The sequence below is a fragment of the Poeciliopsis prolifica genome, unplaced genomic scaffold, assembly GCF_027474105.1.
Source record: "Poeciliopsis prolifica strain line A6 unplaced genomic scaffold, Auburn_PproV2 SCAFFOLD043, whole genome shotgun sequence".
In the NCBI taxonomy this organism is placed as follows: Eukaryota; Metazoa; Chordata; class Actinopteri; order Cyprinodontiformes; family Poeciliidae; genus Poeciliopsis; species Poeciliopsis prolifica.
In genome coordinates, this window is record NW_026562418.1 from 843,342 (window position 1) to 866,275 (window position 22,934).

The following is a 22,934-nucleotide window of genomic DNA, read 5'->3' on the forward strand; positions in this document are numbered from 1 at the left end:
GTAGGTTTGCAGTTTTAAAAGGTACTCTATTTTTGGACACCAAAATATTCAGCTTATTATTTATCATATATCTTATTCCCTTAAAATGTAGAGATAAGAATTTCTAATAACATTAACAGTGTCTTCATTTCTTTAAAAAAAACACACACACATCCAATGTTTTACAGAACAGCTGGATTTACACAGAGATCAAATTTTCTCCATGAGGATGCCATCAAAGCAACATCTAAAGGCATCAGGTTGGTCTGGGTTTCATTTAAGGGTATCAGAGTGATTTGGTGTTAAATACTAATACATAATACCTTTGAGACATATTTATAAACATTCTAAATGGAGTTGGAATGTTATCCTTGTAAAAGTGTGGATACTCTCTCCAACTTCCCATAGTCCAAAAACATGACAACATGCAAACAAACGGCTTTAGAGACAATGTGTATATATATATATATATATATATATATATATATATATATATATATATATATATATATATATATATATATATATATATATATATATATATATATATATATATACAAGTTGATTTTATAACAAACTTAGATTGCAGACAGTTGGACAAGCAACAAATATCAGTAATGTTTCAGTGACACAACAATCAGCAAAATGTCTCAAATCATTTCCCAACCTTCCCCCTGAAGCTATGTTTTTTCAAAACATCAACACACAAAAAAAACTGAACCTTTGGTTGGTTAAAATGTGCAAAGATCAGCAATAAGTTGCTCAACTTACCCTGCAGATCACCTTTGGTCATATGACCCGTGTCACATGACGCTTAAAAACACTTGAACCCGCCTCTGACGTCTCATTGGTCAACACCTTTCCTCTCTGTGATTTGATTGGTCGAGACGGGACGTCTCGGACGTTCGTTTACCGAGTGTTTTGGGAGACGCTGGGGGGCGTTTGGAGTCATGTGTTGTCGCGTTTCTTCACTGGAGTCCGGCTCCTTTTGTTTTCTCCGTGTTTGTTAAACCTAGTCCAGACACAATGCGGCCTTTGTACGTCGCCGTTCTTCTGTTTTGGGCTGCCGACGGTAAGAGCTTTAAAGTCAGTGAAGGTTAAATCCGTTAAAGAAGCTAGCATGAGGTGCTGTTGTTTTTCCTAGCCACTAGCTGGCAGGTTGTGTTTTAGCTCCTTTTTATGCTCTCAAACTGTAATTCGCTCCACAAAGCTTGACATGTGTTATTTCTCAGCTGTTGTGGGTAATAAGGCTGAGTTGAAACGCTTATTAACGAGGAAAAATGCTATTTTGACTCATTGGTTGTGTGTAACTTCAGAAATTACATGTCAAATTCATTGTTTTATTTTTGGTTGTTTGCAGCCACTCATGCAAAAGCTGTGCCTTCTCTTCCTGACTTCGGGGAAACCTATCACGTCAAAGGTGAGCTGATGACAGGTTTTAGTCCTGATGACAGGTTTTAGTCCTGATGACAGGGATCTGTGTCCTTACACTGAGGTTTCTCATTGCCATTGCAGGAGTGATCTCTTTGCCCTATGCTGAGATTTTGGAGCCATTTGAGGGCTGGTTTGACCTCGCAGCAGAGTCCAGCCGTATCGACTATTATCATGGTGAGAGAACTACTCGACCTTAGGCTCTTACAGCTGATTCTGTGTTTTAAAGAACGGATGGACTGAATGGATCCAAACCTGATATCTTGTCGTGTCAGTGAAAAGGAGCCAGACTGCAGCGGCATCACCAAATGTGAACAGGAAGTTAAAAAGAAATGAGAACTTGACCGGCTAACTCATGTGACACGCATCACGTTAGGGTTTTTTTTTTATTGAACCAGAGTTCAGATTTTTATTTTTCAGACATTTAAAATATAATGACCAAGCATTTTTTTAAGTGAACTTGACAAGCTCTTCCGAAAATATACACACTCCAAACTTTTTCAGATTTTTTTATTTTTTGTCTCACTACAACCACAACCTTCAGTCAGTTGTGTTGGCGTTTTATGTAATTAAAATTAAACTCTAAAGGATTGCATTTTCAAACTCTTGTAGTAGATGTTACGTTTTGGATATATAGCTGTATCTATGTCCTTTTTGACACCTAAATACGATTGATAATCTGCGGTCAGATCTGAAAAGTGAGGTTTCTGGTCGATATACCTGTTCTTGAGCTACTTTGCACAGAAGACTTGACAAATCAGTCCTTTGAAATGCAAATCTGTTGGAGAAATATCCCAAAATCTTTGGTTGCATTAAAAGTGGCTTCACGAAGAGTTGACTTTGGGGAATATAAATGTACACACCACACTTTTTAGGGGGAAAAAAAGTATCCGTTTTCATTACAATTTTGCACAAACTTTTGCTTAAGCCAGTCATGATAACAAATTTTCCTGGATGATAAATTGCCCCAGAAATTATTGCGATAAATGACAATCCTTTTGTTTTGAGGCCATTTTCAAGTAATATATTATTTATGGCATAATAATGCAAGGTTGCTCTCTCAAAGATCAATCATACTTTAATTTAGTAAGAAATGCTTAATACTGGAAGTGTATGACATTTCAAATATCCAAAATAAAACATGACAACCAAAACAATAAATAAAATGCATTGTAACGTCTCTGTAAACAAAAATTCCTTCACAAATACATAAATCATCAGACCAGAAATGATCAAGCTCATTTTAATTTATCCAGCCACTAATTGATTAATTGATTACCAGAGCAGGGTTACTTGTGTTTTGCTCAATCCGATGTAATGTTAAAAACAAAGAGATGTTTTTGACTGTAACGTGAAGAAGTGTAAAAGCCTCTTTCCCAACTGAAATATGAGCCTTAACATTGCAGCAGGCGGTCAGAAAATGAGGAAGCGAACTCTATCCATAATGTAAACGCAGACCACCGGTGTCGGGTTTTGTGGTTCCTTGCGTCGCTCTAAGCTTCCCTCTGTGGCTTCCTCTCACCAGGCCAGGTCTCCACTTACCAGTTGGCGGCTCAGCAGCAGTTTGGCGTTTCCTATAAAATCACTCCTGAGACCACAGAGGTGGAGCAAAACGTCATGAAGTGCTTTCAGATGAACGGCACGAAGGACGAAGCGGTCAAACCGCAAGCGTCGCTGCCGGACGTGCAGGGCTTCCAGGTACGTCTGCGTACTTCACGCTAACCCTAATGACGACATTTCAGGGTATCAGTTAGACCACATTTAAAACTCTTCTTCTCCTTAAGTTAAACTAGCACTAAATTTTGACTATAGATGGTTTAGAACTATGTAAGCAGCAGCTATGCTGGGGTTTCTAAAATGATGAAGAAACTAGCATTACAGATATAGGATGGTTCTTATGGATGATTTTATATATTTTTCTCTAAAGCTTTGACACTTCTGAACTGTGTTACTAACTGCAAAACAGACCTGAATATCTGAAAATATTAATATTTTAACAAGGTTATATTAGCCTGCAGCCTGCTGCTTAGCAGTATATTGATTTAAGTTTTGCGACAATATGTTTAAAATATTACTACTGTAATTAGACATTTAAAATATAATAAGTGCCGCCGCTTTAGTTTACACACCTGACTGTCCTTGTTTTCACAACCTACAACATGTTCAAACAGCAGAACATACTGAGGTTTCCTGCCTTTGCTTTGTAGAAGGCAAATCATCCACTTATGTTAGCATTTTCATAGCTGCCATTTTCCTCTATAGTTCTTGAGGATGGAGTATTACGGCGGCTCGCTGTGCGAAGTCTGGCAGAACGTGACCACCGTGGGCTTCAAGAAGAACACCTACACACTGTGGGTGACAAACGCAGAGAAAAGCGCAGATGGACAGAAAGGCACTTCCATACCCCTACACTACGAGATGATGGGATACAACACTCTGCTGGGGTCCCATTATGACAAGTACCTGGTGGACTACAAAGAGTTCAGCACCCGTTTTGACCCCAAAGTTTTCTCCCTGCCTGAAGGTTTGAGGGCGAACCGTTGGATTTAGCGGGAACATTTTAGAATCATCCGATGACGATAGCAGTAGCGTTTCCTTTCTTTTCCGTCTAGGGATGACTTGCGGGGGATTCCCAGGTCCAGGGGTGGAGCACCACCTGCTGGCCAACCCGATGAAAGAACTCATCCACACCTCGGCTTCAGGCCACTCTCAGAAGATGTTCAGTCATTTCAAGGAGAAGTTCCAGCGTCAGTATGGCGACGACATGGAGCACGAGAAGAGAGAGCATACTTTTCTTCACAACCTCAGGTTAAACAGGGTGTCCACGCATCCTTAAAATGTCTTGAATTCATGCATCAAGTATTAAGACCTTAAAATGTAAGTTAGTCTTATATACATTAATCACAGGTCTTAAATTTGTAGTGGTAGGACTGTTTAAAGTTGTATATTCTCATATTTGTAGTATCTTTTTTCTCTGTTAAAAGTTTGAGTCGCATGTAAACATCTTCACTGCGTTGTGACATGAGGCAGTTGAGGCTACCGATAACTTGCTGCTAAGGTACATTAAATAAATGCAAAAAGCTAGCAACATACAAAAAAAAGCTAGCTAGATGTAAAACAGTTAGCTAGATATAGAAGTTATCCTGCAATGCAGTATCCAGCTAGTACTTTGCAGGATGCAACAAAAAAAAAAAAACTAACTAGCTCACTTTTTTCTAACTAGTGAAAAAAGTTCACTAGTTAAATGTAAAACATATATCAAGATAGATGCAAAACAGCTAAATAGACACAAATAGTTAGCTAGGTACAAAAAGGTCTTACCTTGACTTTGATGCAAAATTGTTACAACTATTGATATTTAATAATTTATGGTGTGAAAAGGTCTCCAGTAATGTTTCCTTGTTGCTGCAGGTATGTCCACTCTAAGAACAGAGCAGGCCTGTCCTTCTCTCTGGCTCTGAACTCGCTGTCGGACCGCACCATGTCGGAGCTAGCAACCATGAGGGGGAGAAAACAAAGCAAGACCCCAAACAAGGGTCTCCCCTTCCCATCCAAGGTGTACGACGGGGTGAAGGTACCCGAGTCTCTGGACTGGAGACTGTACGGTACGTCTGAGACGCTAATCTTTTTCCCTAAAGTCAGATTTGTCAGCATTTTTTACTTGTTGCTCATCCTGTGTCCATTTTCAGGTGCTGTGACTCCAGTGAAGGACCAAGCCATCTGTGGCTCCTGCTGGAGCTTTGCCACCACTGGAGCAGTAGAGGGCGCCCTGTTCCTAAAGGTGAGGTACAATTAAGAAGCAGCTTTTAGCATGGAGAGTGACCCCATTCCGGTGTTTTTCACTGGAATGGGGTAATTTCCTATTCTCTTTGAGGATGCAGATGTTCAGCACAATGCCTCATCTATTCGTGTTTGTCTATTTTCACCGCACTGAATTCTTCTGAAGAGAACAAACTGGCATCACTTTGTTAATTAACAGCATTTGGGGAAAATAATAATGATAAAGATAAATTTCATATTGGAAGCAAAACTGATCAAATTATTTGAGTCCTTAGTGACATACAGACTCATTCAACAAATTAAATATTATTGAAAAGCTAATTTACTTCAGAAACTATCACTAGCACATTATATAATGTGTTTGAAAGCCTTTACTTTTGTTAACATTGATTATTTTCCACTTACAACTTATAAAAACTTAACATTAGAATACTAGATAAAACCTATAAAGACATGCAGCTTTAATGCAAAGTATGTTTAGTGCCTGCTTTAAAGGCTGTCATTTTTCAAAAGATACCTTTGATCTGTCAAATAAGCCCCATAATCTAATTTGTCAAATTAGATTCTGTAGGCAGACCCAGTAAACCTTTAAAAATTTGGCCACATTACAGCCATGAATCTCCGTGTTTCTTACTGGCATTTTATGTCATAGAGAAACACAGTAGTGTATAAAATTATCTATTGTTTTCAAAATGATTTAGGAATATAAATCTAAAAAGTGTCCCGTACAAACACATTTCGGCGTCTCCAAATCAAACCTCGTTGAATCAACAACGTAAATCCATTAGTACGGTGAAAACTTGTAGGTGGCAGTATCATGCCTTTCATTATGGGCAGGGAAGCTTGTCAGACGTCGCACCAGATGCATTGGATAATGATCAATTTAGATCATGAGCTATTTACTAAATACAACGTTATAATTTAAAGTCTGGCAAAGCTTCAAAACGAATGTTCAAGTGAAAATTCTCAGGTTTTTCGATTTGAAATTCATGACAATTCCCCTTTTCCCCCTGCTTCACAATCATGCACCACTTTGTGAAATGAAATCTGAACTTTTGGTGTTTTTGTGGCTGTTGTAAATCGTTTTACTCTGAGTAAATGCAGGATGATTTGCACAGCAGTCAGACCTGACGGTCGGCTTGAAGCGTCGGCTCCCGTCGCAGAGAAATCCAAAGCTCAAAGGCATTCCTGTTCCTTCGTTGCTGAGCAACCGATCCAAACATGGGAGCAGTTTATTATGGGGTCTGATGGCGCCCTGTCGAAGTCAGCAAATTCTTTGACTCCGACACGCACGCCGCTCTCCATCACGTCTCGTGGCCCAGGTCCAGTAAGGAGAAATGGTTTGCAACTAGTCAAACCTGCTGAACTTTTTCTTTTTTTTTCAAATTTTGAATGCATTTTGTTAGAATTTAAATTTAGTTGTTGTTTGTTGGATTTTATTCAGGGTTAGTTGGAGTAAAATGTGGAGGAATACAAATGCACACCACATCTTCCAGATTTTATTTCCAGAACGTTTTCATCAGACTAATCTGTATTAGCTCTGCGTAGGAGCCTGTGAGCACTTCTCTTTTCAGGACGCTTTAGTTAAGGTCATAAATTATCGACAGGAACACATTGAAGTCGTTCACGTGTTTTTGTTTTTTCATTTTGTTGCTTTTTTTTGGTTTTTAATGTTCTCTCGTCTATCAGTCGGGAGAACAGGGGGCGGGGAGCCGATGTCGAGCTCGATCAGGGAGCTTCTTGGAGTCGGTGCAGCCTAATTGTTCTGCAGCGGTGGCAGAAACACAATGTTCCAGCTCAGAGGAGAGCCGTGTGTGTGTATGTGCTCGCGCGCGTGTGTGTGTGTCGCCAGGGCCCCAGTGCTCCGGCTTTGTACATCTGCCAGGATGTGGCGCTCGCCCCCCGCAGTGGAACGGTGACCTGCACAGAGCGGTGACCCCGGTCCTCACCGGCAGCTTTGCAAACACAGTCGGCTTCACTTCCAGCCTGTCTCACAGCATCGCTCTGCAGATCTGTGGAGGAACAGCTGGTCCAAGAAAGTTTCTGTCTGTTTGGAGACGGTTTCACTTTGTCTACAGAAGTTTATAAATCGGTTGTTGATGCAGCTATCAGTTGCTGGATAGATTTAAAAGTTCTGTGAGAGATTGTTTCCACTTTGCCTGATTGTTTGAATGAATTTTTAAAGCTAGTGCAGAGACTGTTGTTTTCAGTGAAATAAATAAATGGGCGAATCTCATCTTTGCGGTGACATAATGCAAAACGTTCAGCAGCCAGAACGGTGCAGCTGTTGGCTTCTTTTTTCACTCCTTGACTCAAACATAAAATGTTCGACTAGAATATCTCTCATAACACTGAAGAGAATACGTAGCTTAATGTTCTCTCTCTATTGAAATAATCGACAACAAATTTGACTTTTTAATCTTCAGCATAATCCCTTTTTCTCCACCCTTCTCCCCCAAACTGTAGCGGTGAGAACAGGTTGCTGACCTTTGACCCCTGTTCTTCCAGACGGGCTCCCTGCAGGTCCTGTCCCAGCAGATGCTGGTGGACTGCTCCTGGGGCTTCGGCAACAACGGCTGCGACGGTGGGGAGGAGTGGCGGGCATACGAGTGGATCATGAAACACGGAGGCATCGCCACCACGGAAACCTACGGCGCCTACATGGGAATGGTGAGACGAATTTCATCACAACTTGGAGGTTTTTAACAGCTGCAGAGGTGTTTCATATCGCTGAAAAACCTCAAACCCGTTCAGAGGTGTTAAAGGAAATAAAACTGATGACTCATTTTCCACTCTGAGGTCAGCAACATTTTTTTTCTTCTTCCAAAGTCAGCCTCATTTCTTTTTTCCCCCTCCCTGAACAGAACGGATTCTGCCATCTGAACTCGTCGCAGCTCACCGCCCACGTCAAAAGCTACACCAACGTGACGTCGGGCGACGCGGACGCCCTCAGGTTGGCCCTCTTTAAGAATGGCCCGGCCGCCGTCAGCATCGACGCCTCACACCGATCGTTCGTCTTTTACAGCCACGGCGTTTACTACGAACCGGCTTGTGGTGAGCTTTACGTCTCTCCGGATGTTCCGGACATTTCTGCTCCCGTCTGCAAACTAACATTCCATTCCGTTATCGATTCAGGGAACACCGTAGACGATTTGGACCATGCCGTGCTTGCGGTGGGATACGGCACGTTGAACGGAGAGCCGTACTGGCTGGTTAAGAACTCTTGGTCCACGTACTGGGGCAACGACGGCTACATCCTGATGTCTACGAAGGACAACAACTGCGGAGTCACTACAGACGCTACATACATCACTCTGGCCTAGATAATTCCTGTTTGTTGTTGATGTTTACACTGTTGTCAGTGCCTGGGTCTAAATGACACTTTGTTTGGTGTGAGCCTCTAAGCAGCCTGAAAATATTTAGGGGAGCATCGGTACACTTTTTTAATTTCCAATCACAATATCTGAGGTTTGGTATTGTCCGATACAAAAAAAAACAGTGCTGAATTAACGTTGAACTTCCTCGTTTTTAAACACAGACTGAAGTACTGAAAGTCTTGGTTGAACATGTGTCAATTAAACTTCAGCAAACTTTCATTCGACCTGTTCAGGAAGTTCAATTAGGAATTCTAGAGTATGACATCACTCAAGGCATAGAGCTATATTGAATAGATCTGTCGTTGAGGATCAAGCACGTTGCCATCGACTCATGATCTAGAATTTTATTTCAATATTGATACAGATAACAATATTGTATCGGTGCGTCTCTAAAAGTATTGTTTTGCAAAAGTTGCACAAATTTTTTTTATTTTTTATTTTTTTTGATTGTTTCAAACAAGTTTATTGCTGGAGGCACCAAGGCACTATGCCTTCATTTCAGTTATACAAAATACATTTCATGACACATTTCCACTTGATCGTTACACATTTGACAAAATCATGACAATAAAAACGCTGAAAGTTATCTGCTTGCAGTGACATCTCTGCTTCATCTTGGGCTCTAAGAAATGCTTTCTTCACTTCATTCAGATGAATGTCAAAACTTTCCACATTCACTATGCCTGCAGAAGTATTACCACAAACATTTGGTAAAAATCACAAACTTGAAAATATCGAAAATGGATTTTATGAAATAGAGCAGGGGTCTGCAACCTTTGCAACCCAAAAAGCCGTTCTTACCGGCAGTTCACCTAAATAAAACTTTAGAGCCACAAATCTTACATGACATTTTAGAAACAAATTGAACTTATAATTTCTGAGACTTATCCACCATACAGCCACAATTTAACTTGTTTTTAAGTTTTGAAATAAAGAAAACCAAAAATCTTAAACTAAAATAAAAATTTTTTGTAGAATCTACAAAAAAAATACTTTCAATTTTCATTCTTTAGTGGAAATTCAATGTAATTATTCCATGAGATGATTACATTGTCCTTGAGCTATTACACATCCATTTCTTGTTTCTTAAAAGATTTTTTGATTTATCATAACTACAAATTCCCATTAGTTATATATATATATGTGTGTCAGTAGAGAAATTTGTTGCTTAAATAAAAGCCAAAATAAGTTGTGAAAATTATATTTTCACTGCCATTGGTATTACTATAAACGTCACAAAATATTGTGATGACATTTTAAGCCATACTGCGCCACCCTAATGTTTATATTTAAAAGGGTTATGTGGTTTTTTATCTTTTTATCCAAAGTTATTGTGGAAGTTTCTAAAGAGCCGTGGGTTGCAGACCCCTGTAACAAACCAACACGCTTTCACTTTGTAATTATCTTCTACGTTGTGTTGTTCTATCACAGAAAATCCCAGTAACATCCACTAGAATTTGTGGTCGTGTTTTAAGAAAATATAAAGAACATCAAGCTATACAATAATATCTATATAAACTTTTTTGTTTAGCTGTAGACAATGATTGTTTTAAAAATATTTTGCAGCAGAAATCTGCAGTAACTTGATGGCTACACTTTTTCTCAACCATTTCTCCTATAAATGCAACTACAACCCTTAAACCTAGACCATAGAGCTCAACAGAATATAGATTGATTCTCATGTGATTACGTTTCATCCAAAACAGCATATGTCTACGAACAATACTTGTAAGTGAAGCACCTTGATTCGTGCTGATCTGATACATCCCATGATTTCAATACAAAACCAAGTCTATAAAAGTTATACAAAGGTTACACAGAACATTACAAAAGGAACTAGTGCATGCAAATTAATCTCGGCTGCAGCTACTTGGAAAAACAGCATTAAAATACAACAATCATGCTTCACATTGCAGCTCAGGAGACATGACACACTTTGGAAAAAGTGTTTTGTATGAAATGTAAAAATGCTTAAGAACCCTGTCCAGGATTTACAGTCATTTCAGTTCAGTGAAGTTTAAATGTATCAGATTTAAACAAACTGAAAGATGGGAAGATGGAAACTCATATGAACGACATATGGTAAAGACAGACAGCAATGCGTAGCAAAGCTGAAGCAGACCTTGGAAAGCAAGTTGAAGGAGTTAGAGGTGCCACAGGACTCAACACCTTTATATTGAGTGCACTGCTCTAAGCATGAGAGATATTGAAATATTCCAATGTTAAAAGTAGAGATGTGTGATATATCGGCATTAACATAAGTATTGGCCGACGACAGTCATTTTTTATCGTATCGTTTCAATAAGTGAAACTATGGCGATGTTAGCTAATGTTCATTTCTGTTTTAATGCTATTTATGTTTCATTACTGGCAGGTTATGTTTGGTCATGTCATGAAGCAAAGGAGTGTGGGGAGTTTAGCTTAAGCGGAGAAGCAACGTCAACATGATAGTCATTTTACAATGACTGTCTGAGGTCAGGCATGAAAACATTTAAAACCTCTGTAGCCATCAACCCTAACACCTATTTTTCTTTACCCAAGCATTGCCATTTTGTATGCTAAAAATCACTGCATATTAATTTAGTTCACTTGTTAATTTAGTATTTTTTATTAATTATTCAGGTAATTACAAGATCCAAAAATATTTTTAGGGACAGTTTATCTTAAGGTAGAGTGTGATCCCCCCATCAAACCAAAAAAGAACTCTAAGTTGATCTGTTCAAATTTATTATTTTTATGATTCATAGATGTCAATTCAGTTCAGAAATACTTTGATTCCAAAAGCTCCTTTTCATACACATACAATGGTATGAAATGCCACACCTTCAAATGTGCAGAATCGCATCGATAAAGAAGCAGGATTTCTGGAAGAGTCTAATTTGAACAGGAGAGAGCAAACTAGTTAATGAAACTGCGTCACGCAACTTGACAACAATCGAAAGCGATGCACCAAACCGGGCAAGCGATGCACCAAACCGGGCAATGTTCACAAAATGGATGTCTGCAATCTTCAGTGAACTGAAGTAAATTGATCCATTGAAGAAAAGAAATCTTCGTAGAATCAGAAGTGCTGGAATATTATAAGTGTAAAGCATATAAATAAGTAATGACAACTGTTAAAAATGTTGTTCATCTGAGGTTGTACTTTGCAAATTGCTGAACCGCTTAACTCGATATCCTTATACATAAAACCCTAGAGCTGAAAGGTACTTCTGCTTAACCATGAGACTCTACAGAGTTTTTCAGGCCTGTAAGCTGCATTAGTGTTGGACTGGCAGTTTTAAATAGACATTTATAAAGGTATACAAATATGCAAAAATTGTCTGCAAACTCCTAAGGTGAGTTATTTCCTACTTACTTGCATCTATAGGGCGCTCTAAATGAATTCGCTTTGTGAAACTGGGTTAAAGGTACAAACTGGACGACGGATATACGGAAGTCTAAACTGCAACTATTCCTGACTGTAGGTTCTCACCTGCGTCTGCTTAAACAGTGAGGTTTTCATTGGCCTTGGCAGGAGCGCTGAATGCCTTCTTTGTGTGTGTTTGTGTGAACACCTTGTGCTGATTTGGTGCGTGGAACATGACTGGCTTTCTTGGATAGAGCTCATAATCACATCAAGACTTGCAGTTGCATAGAAGATGATTGAGTGTGTTAGATACCGGAGCTTTGAGGCACTGCAACGTTTGCTTGACAGAATCGGCTTGTCTCTGTTACACACACTGGAGTTCTGGCTCGCTAGATCTTGCAGCTGCTCTCTGCTGGATCGAAGTCTTTGTGTGGCTCTAGGATTTCCAAAATGGGAGCCATTCTGCCAGAGATAAAAATACAAATGTAAAGATTTCTCACAGTACCTTGAATCATATGAATTGAACTTTTATAAGGATTTTATTTGATATATCTAACCAAAGTCAGCCTGGTAAAAACACAGAAAAAGAAGGCAAGAAATGAATTGTGCAATTTATTTATGTCAAGGTCAGTTTTATTAACATAATTTTTTAAAGTAATTTAATTTTTATACTTCTGTTTTTTAACTACTTATTACATATTATTTCAGTTACCAAAACGGATTTTGTTTTAAATGTAATGGTCAGGTATCAACAGTTAGCCCGCCCTACTCATAAACCTCGATGAAAAATCACTTCATTATGAAAGCAATGCGATTTATGTCGATGCTCTTATTTTGAAATGTGACCGGACGTAACAGGCGGGAGGAGACCGGCTAACACAAGTCTGCCTGCCGTTAGATTAAATGCTTCTCATCCCCTGGGTTACGACGGCAAGCTTGTGAAGTTTAAAAAATAAGTGAAAGTCCGATACCAGAGAAGTAAGTAAGCGACATTAAAATAGAAAAAAATACAGTGGCTTTTTCCTTATTTTAATTTCCTTCCAGAAATTAAAATAAGGGACGCCCACCGCGGCTCGTGTCGCGCTTCTCTCATGGAGTGGAATGGCCGCTCGAGTGACGGACGTTATTTTACGGCAGTGTTTCTTGTGCGGCGGTCGGGGTTTATCAGCCCCCGCTTGGCATAACACCCCCTGCTGGCATACTGTTTTGCCTGTGAGTAGTCCATTTCGCACACAGCAGGGTACGAACAAATATGTCCGCCTCGTACCCGCGACCACGGAGAATTGTGTATTGACCAAGGAGTTCAACGATGGGGGCGAGGAAGAGTTGGGGCCCGAGGACACCAGCGAAGATGAGGGCAGCGACAGAGGGTCGCAGCAGGACTCCTCATCACGATGATAATCATAATAATCGTGTGTGTGTTTCAAGTGTTTTCCGGGTTACTGGGTCAAATACTCCTAAAAGAAAGATCAACTCTTTTGATTTACAACTAACTTTTTTAGTTACCGTATTTTCCAGACTATAAGCTGCATTTCCCTTCAGTGGGAAAAAGCCAAGATCACGATTAGAATCGAGCAAAATTGCGTTGGAAGGCAATGGCTAGGCTAACGCGCAGCAGTGCAACAGTTTTTATTTACAGGGACTAGCTCTTTATTTAGCCGCTGTACCTGATGTCCCAGTTCTCTACGTCCTCCAGCGTGTCTGGCAGAGGTCGGTCAGCAGTTTCAGGCAGTGCCAAGGCGAGAATTGCTCCCAGAAGCGGGGACGTGCCGAAGATGATAAGCGGCGTGACGGGGTTGTGGTTGTGCAGCATATTTATAATGGGTGCCAATACGCCCCCCATCCTCGCAAACATGCTGGACACGCCTATTCCTGTTTGCCTGCAGGTACACCAAGTGCAGAAGCTGCAAGACTGCATGTCTGAGGAAACCTTAAACTACTTGGCAGAAAATGTAGAAGTCCTACCTTAGCACAGTAGGGAAAATCTCAGCAGTGTACACATAGATGACAGCAAATGAGGCTGTAATACCAAACTTCCCAACCATGGCAAGCCCAGTCAGGACATTGGGATGATCTACAGACAAAGAAAAATTTGTATATTTTAAAGAGCAGATTTTATATGTATTTGTTGCTGATTGATGGGATTGTTAGTTGGATGGACCAGTAGATGATATTATTGATTGGTTGGACAAACAGGATTGTTTGTAAAACCATCTATCTATCCATCCACCACCTATGTAATGGTGGATAGATTACATAGATGGAGGATAGATAGATGGATTATTTGTTTGGTTGGACAGGTGGACGGACAGATGTATGGAAAGACTAATGATAGATTGATGAACTGGTTGGTTGGACAAATGGATGGAAGGGTGGATGAATTACAGATGAATGGACAAATGGATAAATAGATTGCTTTATTGGACAGATAGACAGTCGGATTGACTTGCTAGTTGGATGGACAAATTAATAGGTGGAATGGCTGGATTCAGCTTTTCACGTTCTTTGTTATTTTTTACATATTTTTCTATATTTGGAAGATAACTAAGTCAAATTTCAAACTTTTCCAGACTGTGTAGGAACCTCTTGAGAGTCAGCTGTGAGATCCTGCAAAGCGCATTTCATTTTAAGAGATTTCCTGACACTGCAACCAATCCCTGGTCTCCATCCTCCATACCTGCAGGGACAGCGAGCATCAGCAAGCAGGCAAGACCCCCAATCGCCAGGAAGCCACTCTGGGAGAATCGTCGGCTGAAAGGCAGGACGACCAGGACCAGAGAACGAGCTGGGATCTCAACCAACCCAAACACAAATTGGGTCAGGTAGAGGTCTGTCCCCAAACGAGACACACCCAGAGACAGCCCATAGTACACTAGCACGTTCACAAACCTGTGATTGCAAACACAGAAGAATCAAGAAAGATCTCGAAATAACATTGAGAAATGCTGATAAAGGCCGACATAACATACCAGATGTAGAACAAAATGATGGTTCTCTTTCTCATCTGTGGTGTCCGGATTAGATCCATAGCTGAGTGACTTCGCATTGAGCCGCCTAAAAACTCCCACTTTTCAGCCTGGTGTGTAAATGAACACAACACACAAGCAAATGATAAACTTGTTGGTAGAAAATTACTTCAGGACATACGTTTTACCATGAGTTTTACGCAAACAAGCAGGAGTAGTATGCAGCTGAAAGCAAAGCACCACTCAATACAAATAGAAGATGACTGAAGAAGATCCTCTGCAGTCAAGGAAATGCAAAGTACTATAATGACTAAGTAAGTTGTCTAACCTTAATGCAACTCTGAGTGTTTTATACTTAATGAACGTTGAACATAAAAGACAAGAGCATGTTAAATCCTCAGCACTAAAAGACCAGTCCAAACATCATCAGAGAAGAAATATAGTAGGTGGTATTGCCAAAGCCTTTCAGACTTGGACTGGTCCTCTTCCATTGTGTGTTTACATCCAACTTCTGCAAAGAAGTTTTTAAAAATGCATTTTCTCTGGTTGACCTCAAGTCTGTGAAACCGGAGGAACTAAATACATAAGAAGATAAACTTCCTGATTTGTCTAAAGCTTGCTGAGTTGGTTTCAGCTTCTGAGAAGGATTGTTTTGAATTTCAATCAAATTACTGAATGTCTGTTTGTAGTATCTAAAGTCTACAATTATCCAAGTGTTTTCTGAACACATTCAAACATAAGAAGAAATTTACTGAAATTGAGTAAGTGCAATAAGCAGCTGAAAGCCGGCATGATTGTCTGAACAGGAACACTACTCAGATTTTATGCTAACAGGAATAGCTGTATTTTGGAATAGTTGGAAGGACATTACATAGAAAGTAATATCCTGTCAATTTCATGTATTCTTGATCCAGAGTCAAGACATAGATTCCTGTGGTTGGCCACTTTTTTCAATAACTTTGTAGGACATATTTAAGAATGGCCACACATTGTATATGAAAATCAATTGTTGGTTGGCTTGATGGATGGATGGATGGATGGATGGATGGATGGATGGATGGATGGATGGATGGATGGATGGATGGATGGATGGATGGATGGATGGATGGATGGATGGATGGATGGATGGATGGATGGATGGATGGATGGATGATGGATGGATGGATGGATGGATGGATGGATGGATGGATGGATGGATGGATGGATGGATGGATGGATGGATGGATGGATGGATGGATGGATGGATGGATGGATGGATGGATGGATGGATGGATGGATGGATGGATGGATGGATGGATTATAGATTAGACAGATGGATGCACTGGTTAGTTGGACAGCTAGACAGATGGACGGAGAGATTAACTGGTTAGTTCGATGGACAGGGTGGATAGATGGGTAGATAGATGATAGGTGGCCAGATGGACAGATGAATTTGTTGGACAGGTGGACTAATCAATGGATGGAGCTTTGGATGGACTGGAGGACAGATGGGCAACAGCTGGATTAGTTGAACAGACAGATGAAACTGTTAAGTTACAGGAAATTTCCCTACATTTTGGACTGGCATCCTTTTACTTTACACTATCTGGCTGGATGGAAGGATGGACTGGTTGGTTGTATGTATGTGTAGATCACCGGTGACAAACTCCAGTTCTCCAGAGCTACTCCCCTGAAACTCTTAGATGTGACTCTGCTGGACTACACCTGAATAGAATAATTCGATCATTAGCAGGTCTCTGGAGAACTTGTCTACACAAAAAGGAGGTAATTAATCCATTTCATTCCAGTGTTTTGCACTGTCCTGCAGTCTAACAACTGCAGGACAGTGGCCCTTGAGGACTGGAATTTGACGCCTCTGGTGTAGACGACTAATCTGATGAATGGTCAAATGGTTGGCTTGGTTGATTGGACCAACAGACTGATATATGAATGGACAGATGGAAGGATGAATGAAACAAATGCACACCTGGATAGCGGGAGGTAAGACCCGGCCATTAACTAACGCTGCTTTGCGGAGGAGTGCAATGGCTTCCTCTCTCCTGTCGTTGGCCAGTAGCCACCGGGCAGACTGGGGCAGAACCCTGATGGAGGACACAAGCAGATATCAGGGAGGAACCCAGCGCCACAGAGAGGCCATTCATAGTATAGCATGAACACGCATCGATCCAATTTTCTGGTTGAACCTCCCACCGTATGTAGAAGATAAGCAGGAAGCCTGGGGCTGATATAGCGAGCTGCAGTTTTCTCCAGTCTCGTATCAGGTAGGCCACCCCTGCAAGCAGCATGTATCCCAGTCCGAAGGTGTAGTCCGTGATGATGCCTGCCAGCATGCGTCTCTTTGTACACGTCCACTCAGTACCTGGCATACGAAGATTGAGGAGGTTTTGGGAGAGAAGAGGACAAGAGAGATAAGGCGATTGACTGAGGTTTGGAGCTGTGAGGTGGAGGATAACGTGGCAAGTTTACAAAGAAAATAATTTATATTTTTTTTAAATAATTTAAAAAAAAAATAACATACAAGTGGAAGTGGAAATCAATAAATAATACTTTTCTGTAATGCATCAAGCAGAAAAACCTGAGTTCATATTTAATTCCAGGAGGAGAGAAAAAATAGTAATAAAAGATATTTTACAAAGAAAATATGGTTCCCCATTGAGCCTTGTTTATTCTAGCTCCAGTTTTTAACTCTATAGCTTTAGCTCTAATAGTAGATTTGGAAAAGTTTAGACAAGAAGCTATTTTTTGACACAGACTAATGTAAAACAACACACACATCCACCTAAAGAAAATAGAAATATGCACAATGTCACATTTATGACAGGGAAACAGGAAGTCGGAATTATAACTTGAATGTTCATAGTTCACCTTGCCTTGTTCGTCTTTGAGTGTGATCATTTAGTTCATACCAAGAACAAAAGCGTTGATAATGACTCCAGATATGGTGGTCCCAACTGCGAAGCGAAGAATCACGTAGACTGGAAAGTTGGGCGCAAAAGCTACAGCGACTCCAAACACAGTCTGCAGCGCGATGGACAACAGCAGGACCAAACGTCGGCCGTACCTTTCACAAAGAGAGCACTCTTAGATAGTGATGGTCTGTCTCATTAAATCCCAAAATAACTCAAGATGTAGTTGTTAGGGTTCATGTTAAATTTTAAGCCCTGAAAACATTTAAATGTTGAGCCAGAGATCTCCCAAAATAAGACAGCCTAACCAAAGCCAGTCTTTATAAAAGGCAGCCTGTATAACACATTCTTGGTTGCAGATGTTCAACATGTGAATGTATTCTGGTATCGTGCCTTCCATGATGTCATATTTAAATTTTCCTCTCAGAAGGTTTTTTTCTATTGCTTCATATTGATACTGTAAATGACTTATAAAGTGGCTTTTAATTTTATGTTTGGGTTTTACCTCGTTATGTTTTCTGAGTTTGCAATGATCTTGTTTAAAGTATCAAAGTTTTTCTCAACCACTGAATCAATTCGATGTTCATTTCTTTTTTGATTACTTATATTTTAGTATTTTCAGCTTGATATCTTATTTTCTGTGGCTTGACCTCATGGCCCCTAAAACTTCTTTATTAGGATTTTCATTCCACATCAGCATTTTCATTCCTGACTCACAAAATGGTCACTGTGGTTGTTTTTTTTTTTCTCTTTGCACTTAATGAGCCACCCAAGGTTGCAGTAAGCTTCCATCCTAAAGGTAAGGGTTTACAGCAGTAATTAGCTAAACTATAGCTGGGATTGATTCAACCATTGTTCTGTGCAGAACATCTTCATTCTCACATTGCTCAGTTTTTTCACAAAAGTATTAAATATTATATAAATTTACAACTTATGCACAACTTTAAGTATTACATTAGCACTCTGAATATTTAGCTCCAAAACAAACATTTAGTAAGCAAACTAAACATTTAGTTTGAAGCAAAAATATTTTGTTGTTTAGAAAACTAACTATTTAATTAGTAAGTTTTCTAACAATTGCTAGCTCAGACCTAACTGAATATTTAGCCAGCCCAGAGTTAAATATTTTTGTTTGTGGCTAAATAGTTAGCTTGCTCCCTAAATATTTATTTTTTTATTTTGGCTTGTTACTTAAATGATAACCTACATATGTTATTTCAGCTTACCGTCTGTAGCTGCCTTCAACCAGCTTAATCTCAATGCACAACAGGATTCCCTATAAGAGTTGGACCCTCGAGCTGAACTTTTAAGGTGCACTCAGGAATAATTTGTACACTGGATTGTGTATATATCAAAGCAACTACAAAGTGACGTAAGCATTTTTTAAAATCCTCAACCATCAAGGCTGATAGATTCAAAATCATAGGTCATTTTCTGTTGTATAATTTATCCAGGCTTTTTCAGATAATTTTTAATTCTCTGAAAATAATTAAAATCAAGCTTCTGAGAGTTTTATACTAGCAACTCTTTCCAGGTCTAAGACCTAATAAATAAAAAAAACAACAAAAAAAAAATATTTTTTTTTCACTGCTGAATAAAGTAAATATATATATATATATATATATATATATATATATATATATATATATATATATATATATATATATATGTTTTCTCTTGATCGAAGCATGCTGAACCGTGTCTTTAAATCCGAGGCACCTGCTTTTACACTCTCCTGAATTTTGTTTTGTTTTTGTTGGGGAAGGACAGTATCATTTCTCAGAAGATGTCATAAGTCTGAAACAAATTCCACCTCAAAGCAGAGGTCACCAGTTGGAGTCAAACCACCTTGTGTATTTTTAACTCTTGAACTAACTCGCCACAGTTTGTCAGCTGTCCTACTCACACATAACAACCACATGCTAGCAGGACTCCTCCGCCCGCCCCTTTAGCCACGCTTTGATGCTGAAGATCAGCCGAGTCCGCCGTCTTGACTCAGAGTCTGAGATTCCAGCCTTACCTATCAGCCATGGCTCCGAACAACACAGATCCCACCAACAGGCCGAACATGTAGATGGACGATCCGAGGCTGTTCAGTCCAGCTTTGCTGCACACCAGGTCCCACTGGGAGGAGAAGGAAGGAAATAGTTAAAAGTTGCTACTGAATTTACAGATAGGTTTCTCCGGGTGGGATACAATTTTTACTTGTTTGACATTTTCACCATCTACCATGTACTAGCTTCACACTGAAGTTCTCTCAAGATGCTAAAACAAATGTTTGGATTTTATTTTTAATCAAGTTTCTTTCTTTTTAGCTTATTGAGCTTTTCTGCACCCATGATTTTTCAGATTTTACGCAGAACGACGAGACACACAGAAACAGATTAAAAAACACCTGAAAGGAGATACAAAATGTTGCAGATATCACACAAGAAATGAAAAACGTAAATGTGTCGACAATCGGAGCCAAAAACATCTACTGTGTAGGAAACACCAGCTTGGTGTTTTAAAAAGAAAAAGAACAAGGCTCAGGAAAATACTAAGAAGCAGCACAGCCAGAACAACCATAACGTGCTAAATATTGCAAACTATTTGTAGCAGACCCGTATGGAAGCAAAAAAAAAACCCAAAACAAAAATAAAACCCACAAATCATATCTGTGTGGTTTGTGGTTGTTTGGTCTCTGTCAGGAACGCTGCTGCACTGTGTGTGTAAGTGTGTGTCAGACTCACACACAAAAGTGTATTTTTCTTCTCCTATATACTTGCTCACATTATGAGCCACTCTTTAATTAGTTCTATAATAAATGCTCAGCAGTGGTGGTTTTCATTGTGGCTCACAACCCACAGAGTTACAACGTTAGCGCGTCTATCAGCTGCTTTAGGAACAAGTTTCCTATTGGTTATTTGCAAACCCGTTCCATAAGGAGTCGATAATCCCTCTGGAGGTGAACAATGCAAGCTCTTATGACTCTCAGATCGCTCGACAACAACGTCTGCACAGCATAAATGTCATCATCTGCTGGTACACTGGAGTTTAACACAAGAGTTATTTTACCAACTGGAGACAAACAATGGAACTGAGCCGGGGTTGTAATTGGGTGTGTTTGTATTATTTAGAATATTTACTATTACTAAAAAAATATAACTAGCTTCAGCTGACAAATAAATGCAAACATTAAAGTGTTGTAGGATAGGTAATATTTTCCAAATTCCACTTTTTCCATTCTAATTTTTCTGAATTCCTCTTTTTTTTTTTTTTGTCCTCGCATCATTCCTCATTTTATCCATATTTATTAACCCAAAAATGTCTGAAGTATGAGGTGTGAATAATAATAAAAAAATGAACACACCAATAGCTAAAGGCCAACATTTACTGTTATTGTGTTTCACAAATGTAACAAACTGCTGTGGTTCCACAGAACATTTGTTTTATAAGGTGTTAAAATGTGTTTCCTCTTATTCCCTTCTAACGGCTAGCCTTCCCTTTCAGCCAATATCAGCTAATTCGGTGAAACCGATCTCAGTATCGCAGCCGCCCTTTCTGCATCGTGGAACTCATGAGGCCTTAGTGGAAATGGAGTCATGTCACCACAAACTGTTTTGGGTCCAGTTTATGTTGAGTAAACACAACTAATATCTGTCATCATCAGTGGTCATATTAACTAGCCTGAACATCCACGATAGGCTCTGCTATCAAGAAGAAGCTGTGGAGTAGCAGCTAGAGAGCAAGATGAGAGAGGAAGAGGCAGTGTGTACAACCATGATTGACAGTGCTAAGACCCTACTGACTGATTGGTTGTTTCAAGCAGAGGAGCTTCATCTTTTTCATAGTTTATGTGTATCATATAATGCTGTCACAACATTATGACAGTTTCAAAACATAGACTATGTACAAAAAAAATATATTTTTATTTTTTTTTCCCGAAGTTATGCACTAAGCTGTTGCAGAAAGTTTGTGTCGATGAGGCAGTGGAGTGGAGGGGGCTCCCCTTTGGGACACCATTCACGCAGGAACCGCCACTGCTACGTGATCTATATATATGCCGGTACCTCGGTGACAGTGGTGCTTTGGAAAACCTCCGTGCTGTAGACCCAGCCGCGGGCGCACGGGACGCGCTCCGTCCGGTTGCCCTGCAGTCGCAGCATCGCCTCCGAGGAGAAGCAGGAGGACTCCGAGAGGCTGGCGTTCTCTGCGCGGAGCGTCGTCTGGTTCCCCGCTCCCGAGCTGGAGTTCTCCCGGCAGCCGTAGCGCGGCGTGGCCCCGGTGAAGATGCTCACCATCATGTGGAAGGCGAGAAGGATCTGAGGCAAACAAATCCAGATGTACAGGATCTTCTGATATTTGCCAAAGCCGCCGATGGCAGCGAGGATCTGGTCGAAATTCATAGGGTGGGAATTTATGGGGATCTACAGGTCAACGTGAAAGAGGCTCCTCTGCAGCGCCAGGCAGTGAGTCAGACCAGGATGTAAACAAGGTGTATCTTCTCCTCCATGTGCAGCAGGAAAACAAACAACAACAAAAAAAAAAAAAACAGTAACTATCTGAATCAATTCCAGTTCGGGGTCATCTTCCCCCCTCCAAGCCTCCACCTGCTCTTTCCAAACGCCGAATTCTGATCCACGCGTGAAAGTTTCTCTCTCCGCATCACATAATGGAAGGAGGAGCGTGTGTAAGTTCACCAGCCGGAGGCGCGGAAAACCGGATGCAATTAACGCTCCACAATCAGAGGCACTGTTTTAAGAAGTGAGAGAAGACGTGCATCCCTCACACCTTCCGGCTCCCTTCTGGTTTCCCACATAAATGGCAGCGGAGGTGGTGCGATGGATGCGCTGCTTACTGTACAGGGAAGAGCCATGTATGCAAAATGCTGCACAACACGCGCCATATGTGCGGATTCAAGCGCTGATTTAAAGGGACGTTTATATCAATGTGTTTGCTGAATTACAATGCACGGGACGCATCGTGATTCATAATTCAACGGTGCAATTACCGTTTTATAAGCATCTCATTTGCATAAATTGGTCTTAGAGCACGTGCCTTTGGCTCACACTAGCTCTCTGCTGCCATCTACTGTTTGATCAGGTGGTGGAAGATTTGACATAAATCTGGTGTGTTTTTGTAATAGGCTAAATGTATAGAGGAT

At 40.2% G+C, this 22,934-nt stretch overlaps 2 protein-coding genes across 2 annotated transcripts; one reads left to right on the forward strand and one right to left on the reverse strand.

Annotated features, from left to right (window-relative positions):
* The first annotated feature begins 888 nt into the window (after window positions 1-888).
* Window positions 889-9,153, forward strand: zgc:110239 (uncharacterized protein LOC550326 homolog). Its single transcript, XM_055055975.1, has 11 exons — window positions 889-1,051; window positions 1,340-1,399; window positions 1,495-1,587; window positions 2,936-3,108; window positions 3,673-3,934; window positions 4,023-4,218; window positions 4,822-5,015; window positions 5,100-5,191; window positions 7,699-7,860; window positions 8,055-8,244; window positions 8,326-9,153. The coding sequence occupies exons 1-11, from the start codon at window positions 1,006-1,008 to the stop codon at window positions 8,511-8,513; spliced, it is 1,656 nt and encodes a 551-aa protein (XP_054911950.1). The 5' UTR covers window positions 889-1,005; the 3' UTR covers window positions 8,514-9,153.
* A 2,395-nt stretch (window positions 9,154-11,548) lies between these two features.
* Window positions 11,549-22,934, reverse strand: si:dkey-166k12.1 (solute carrier family 22 member 13). The gene is made up of 10 exons (XM_055055850.1): window positions 21,841-22,934; window positions 19,809-19,912; window positions 17,789-17,943; window positions 17,073-17,241; window positions 16,849-16,963; window positions 14,886-14,992; window positions 14,594-14,805; window positions 13,882-13,990; window positions 13,584-13,796; window positions 11,549-12,378 (listed from the first exon to the last, which is right to left on the reverse strand). Exons 1-10 carry the CDS (start codon window positions 22,174-22,176, stop codon window positions 12,306-12,308), a joined length of 1,593 nt encoding a protein of 530 aa, XP_054911825.1. The 5' UTR covers window positions 22,177-22,934; the 3' UTR covers window positions 11,549-12,305.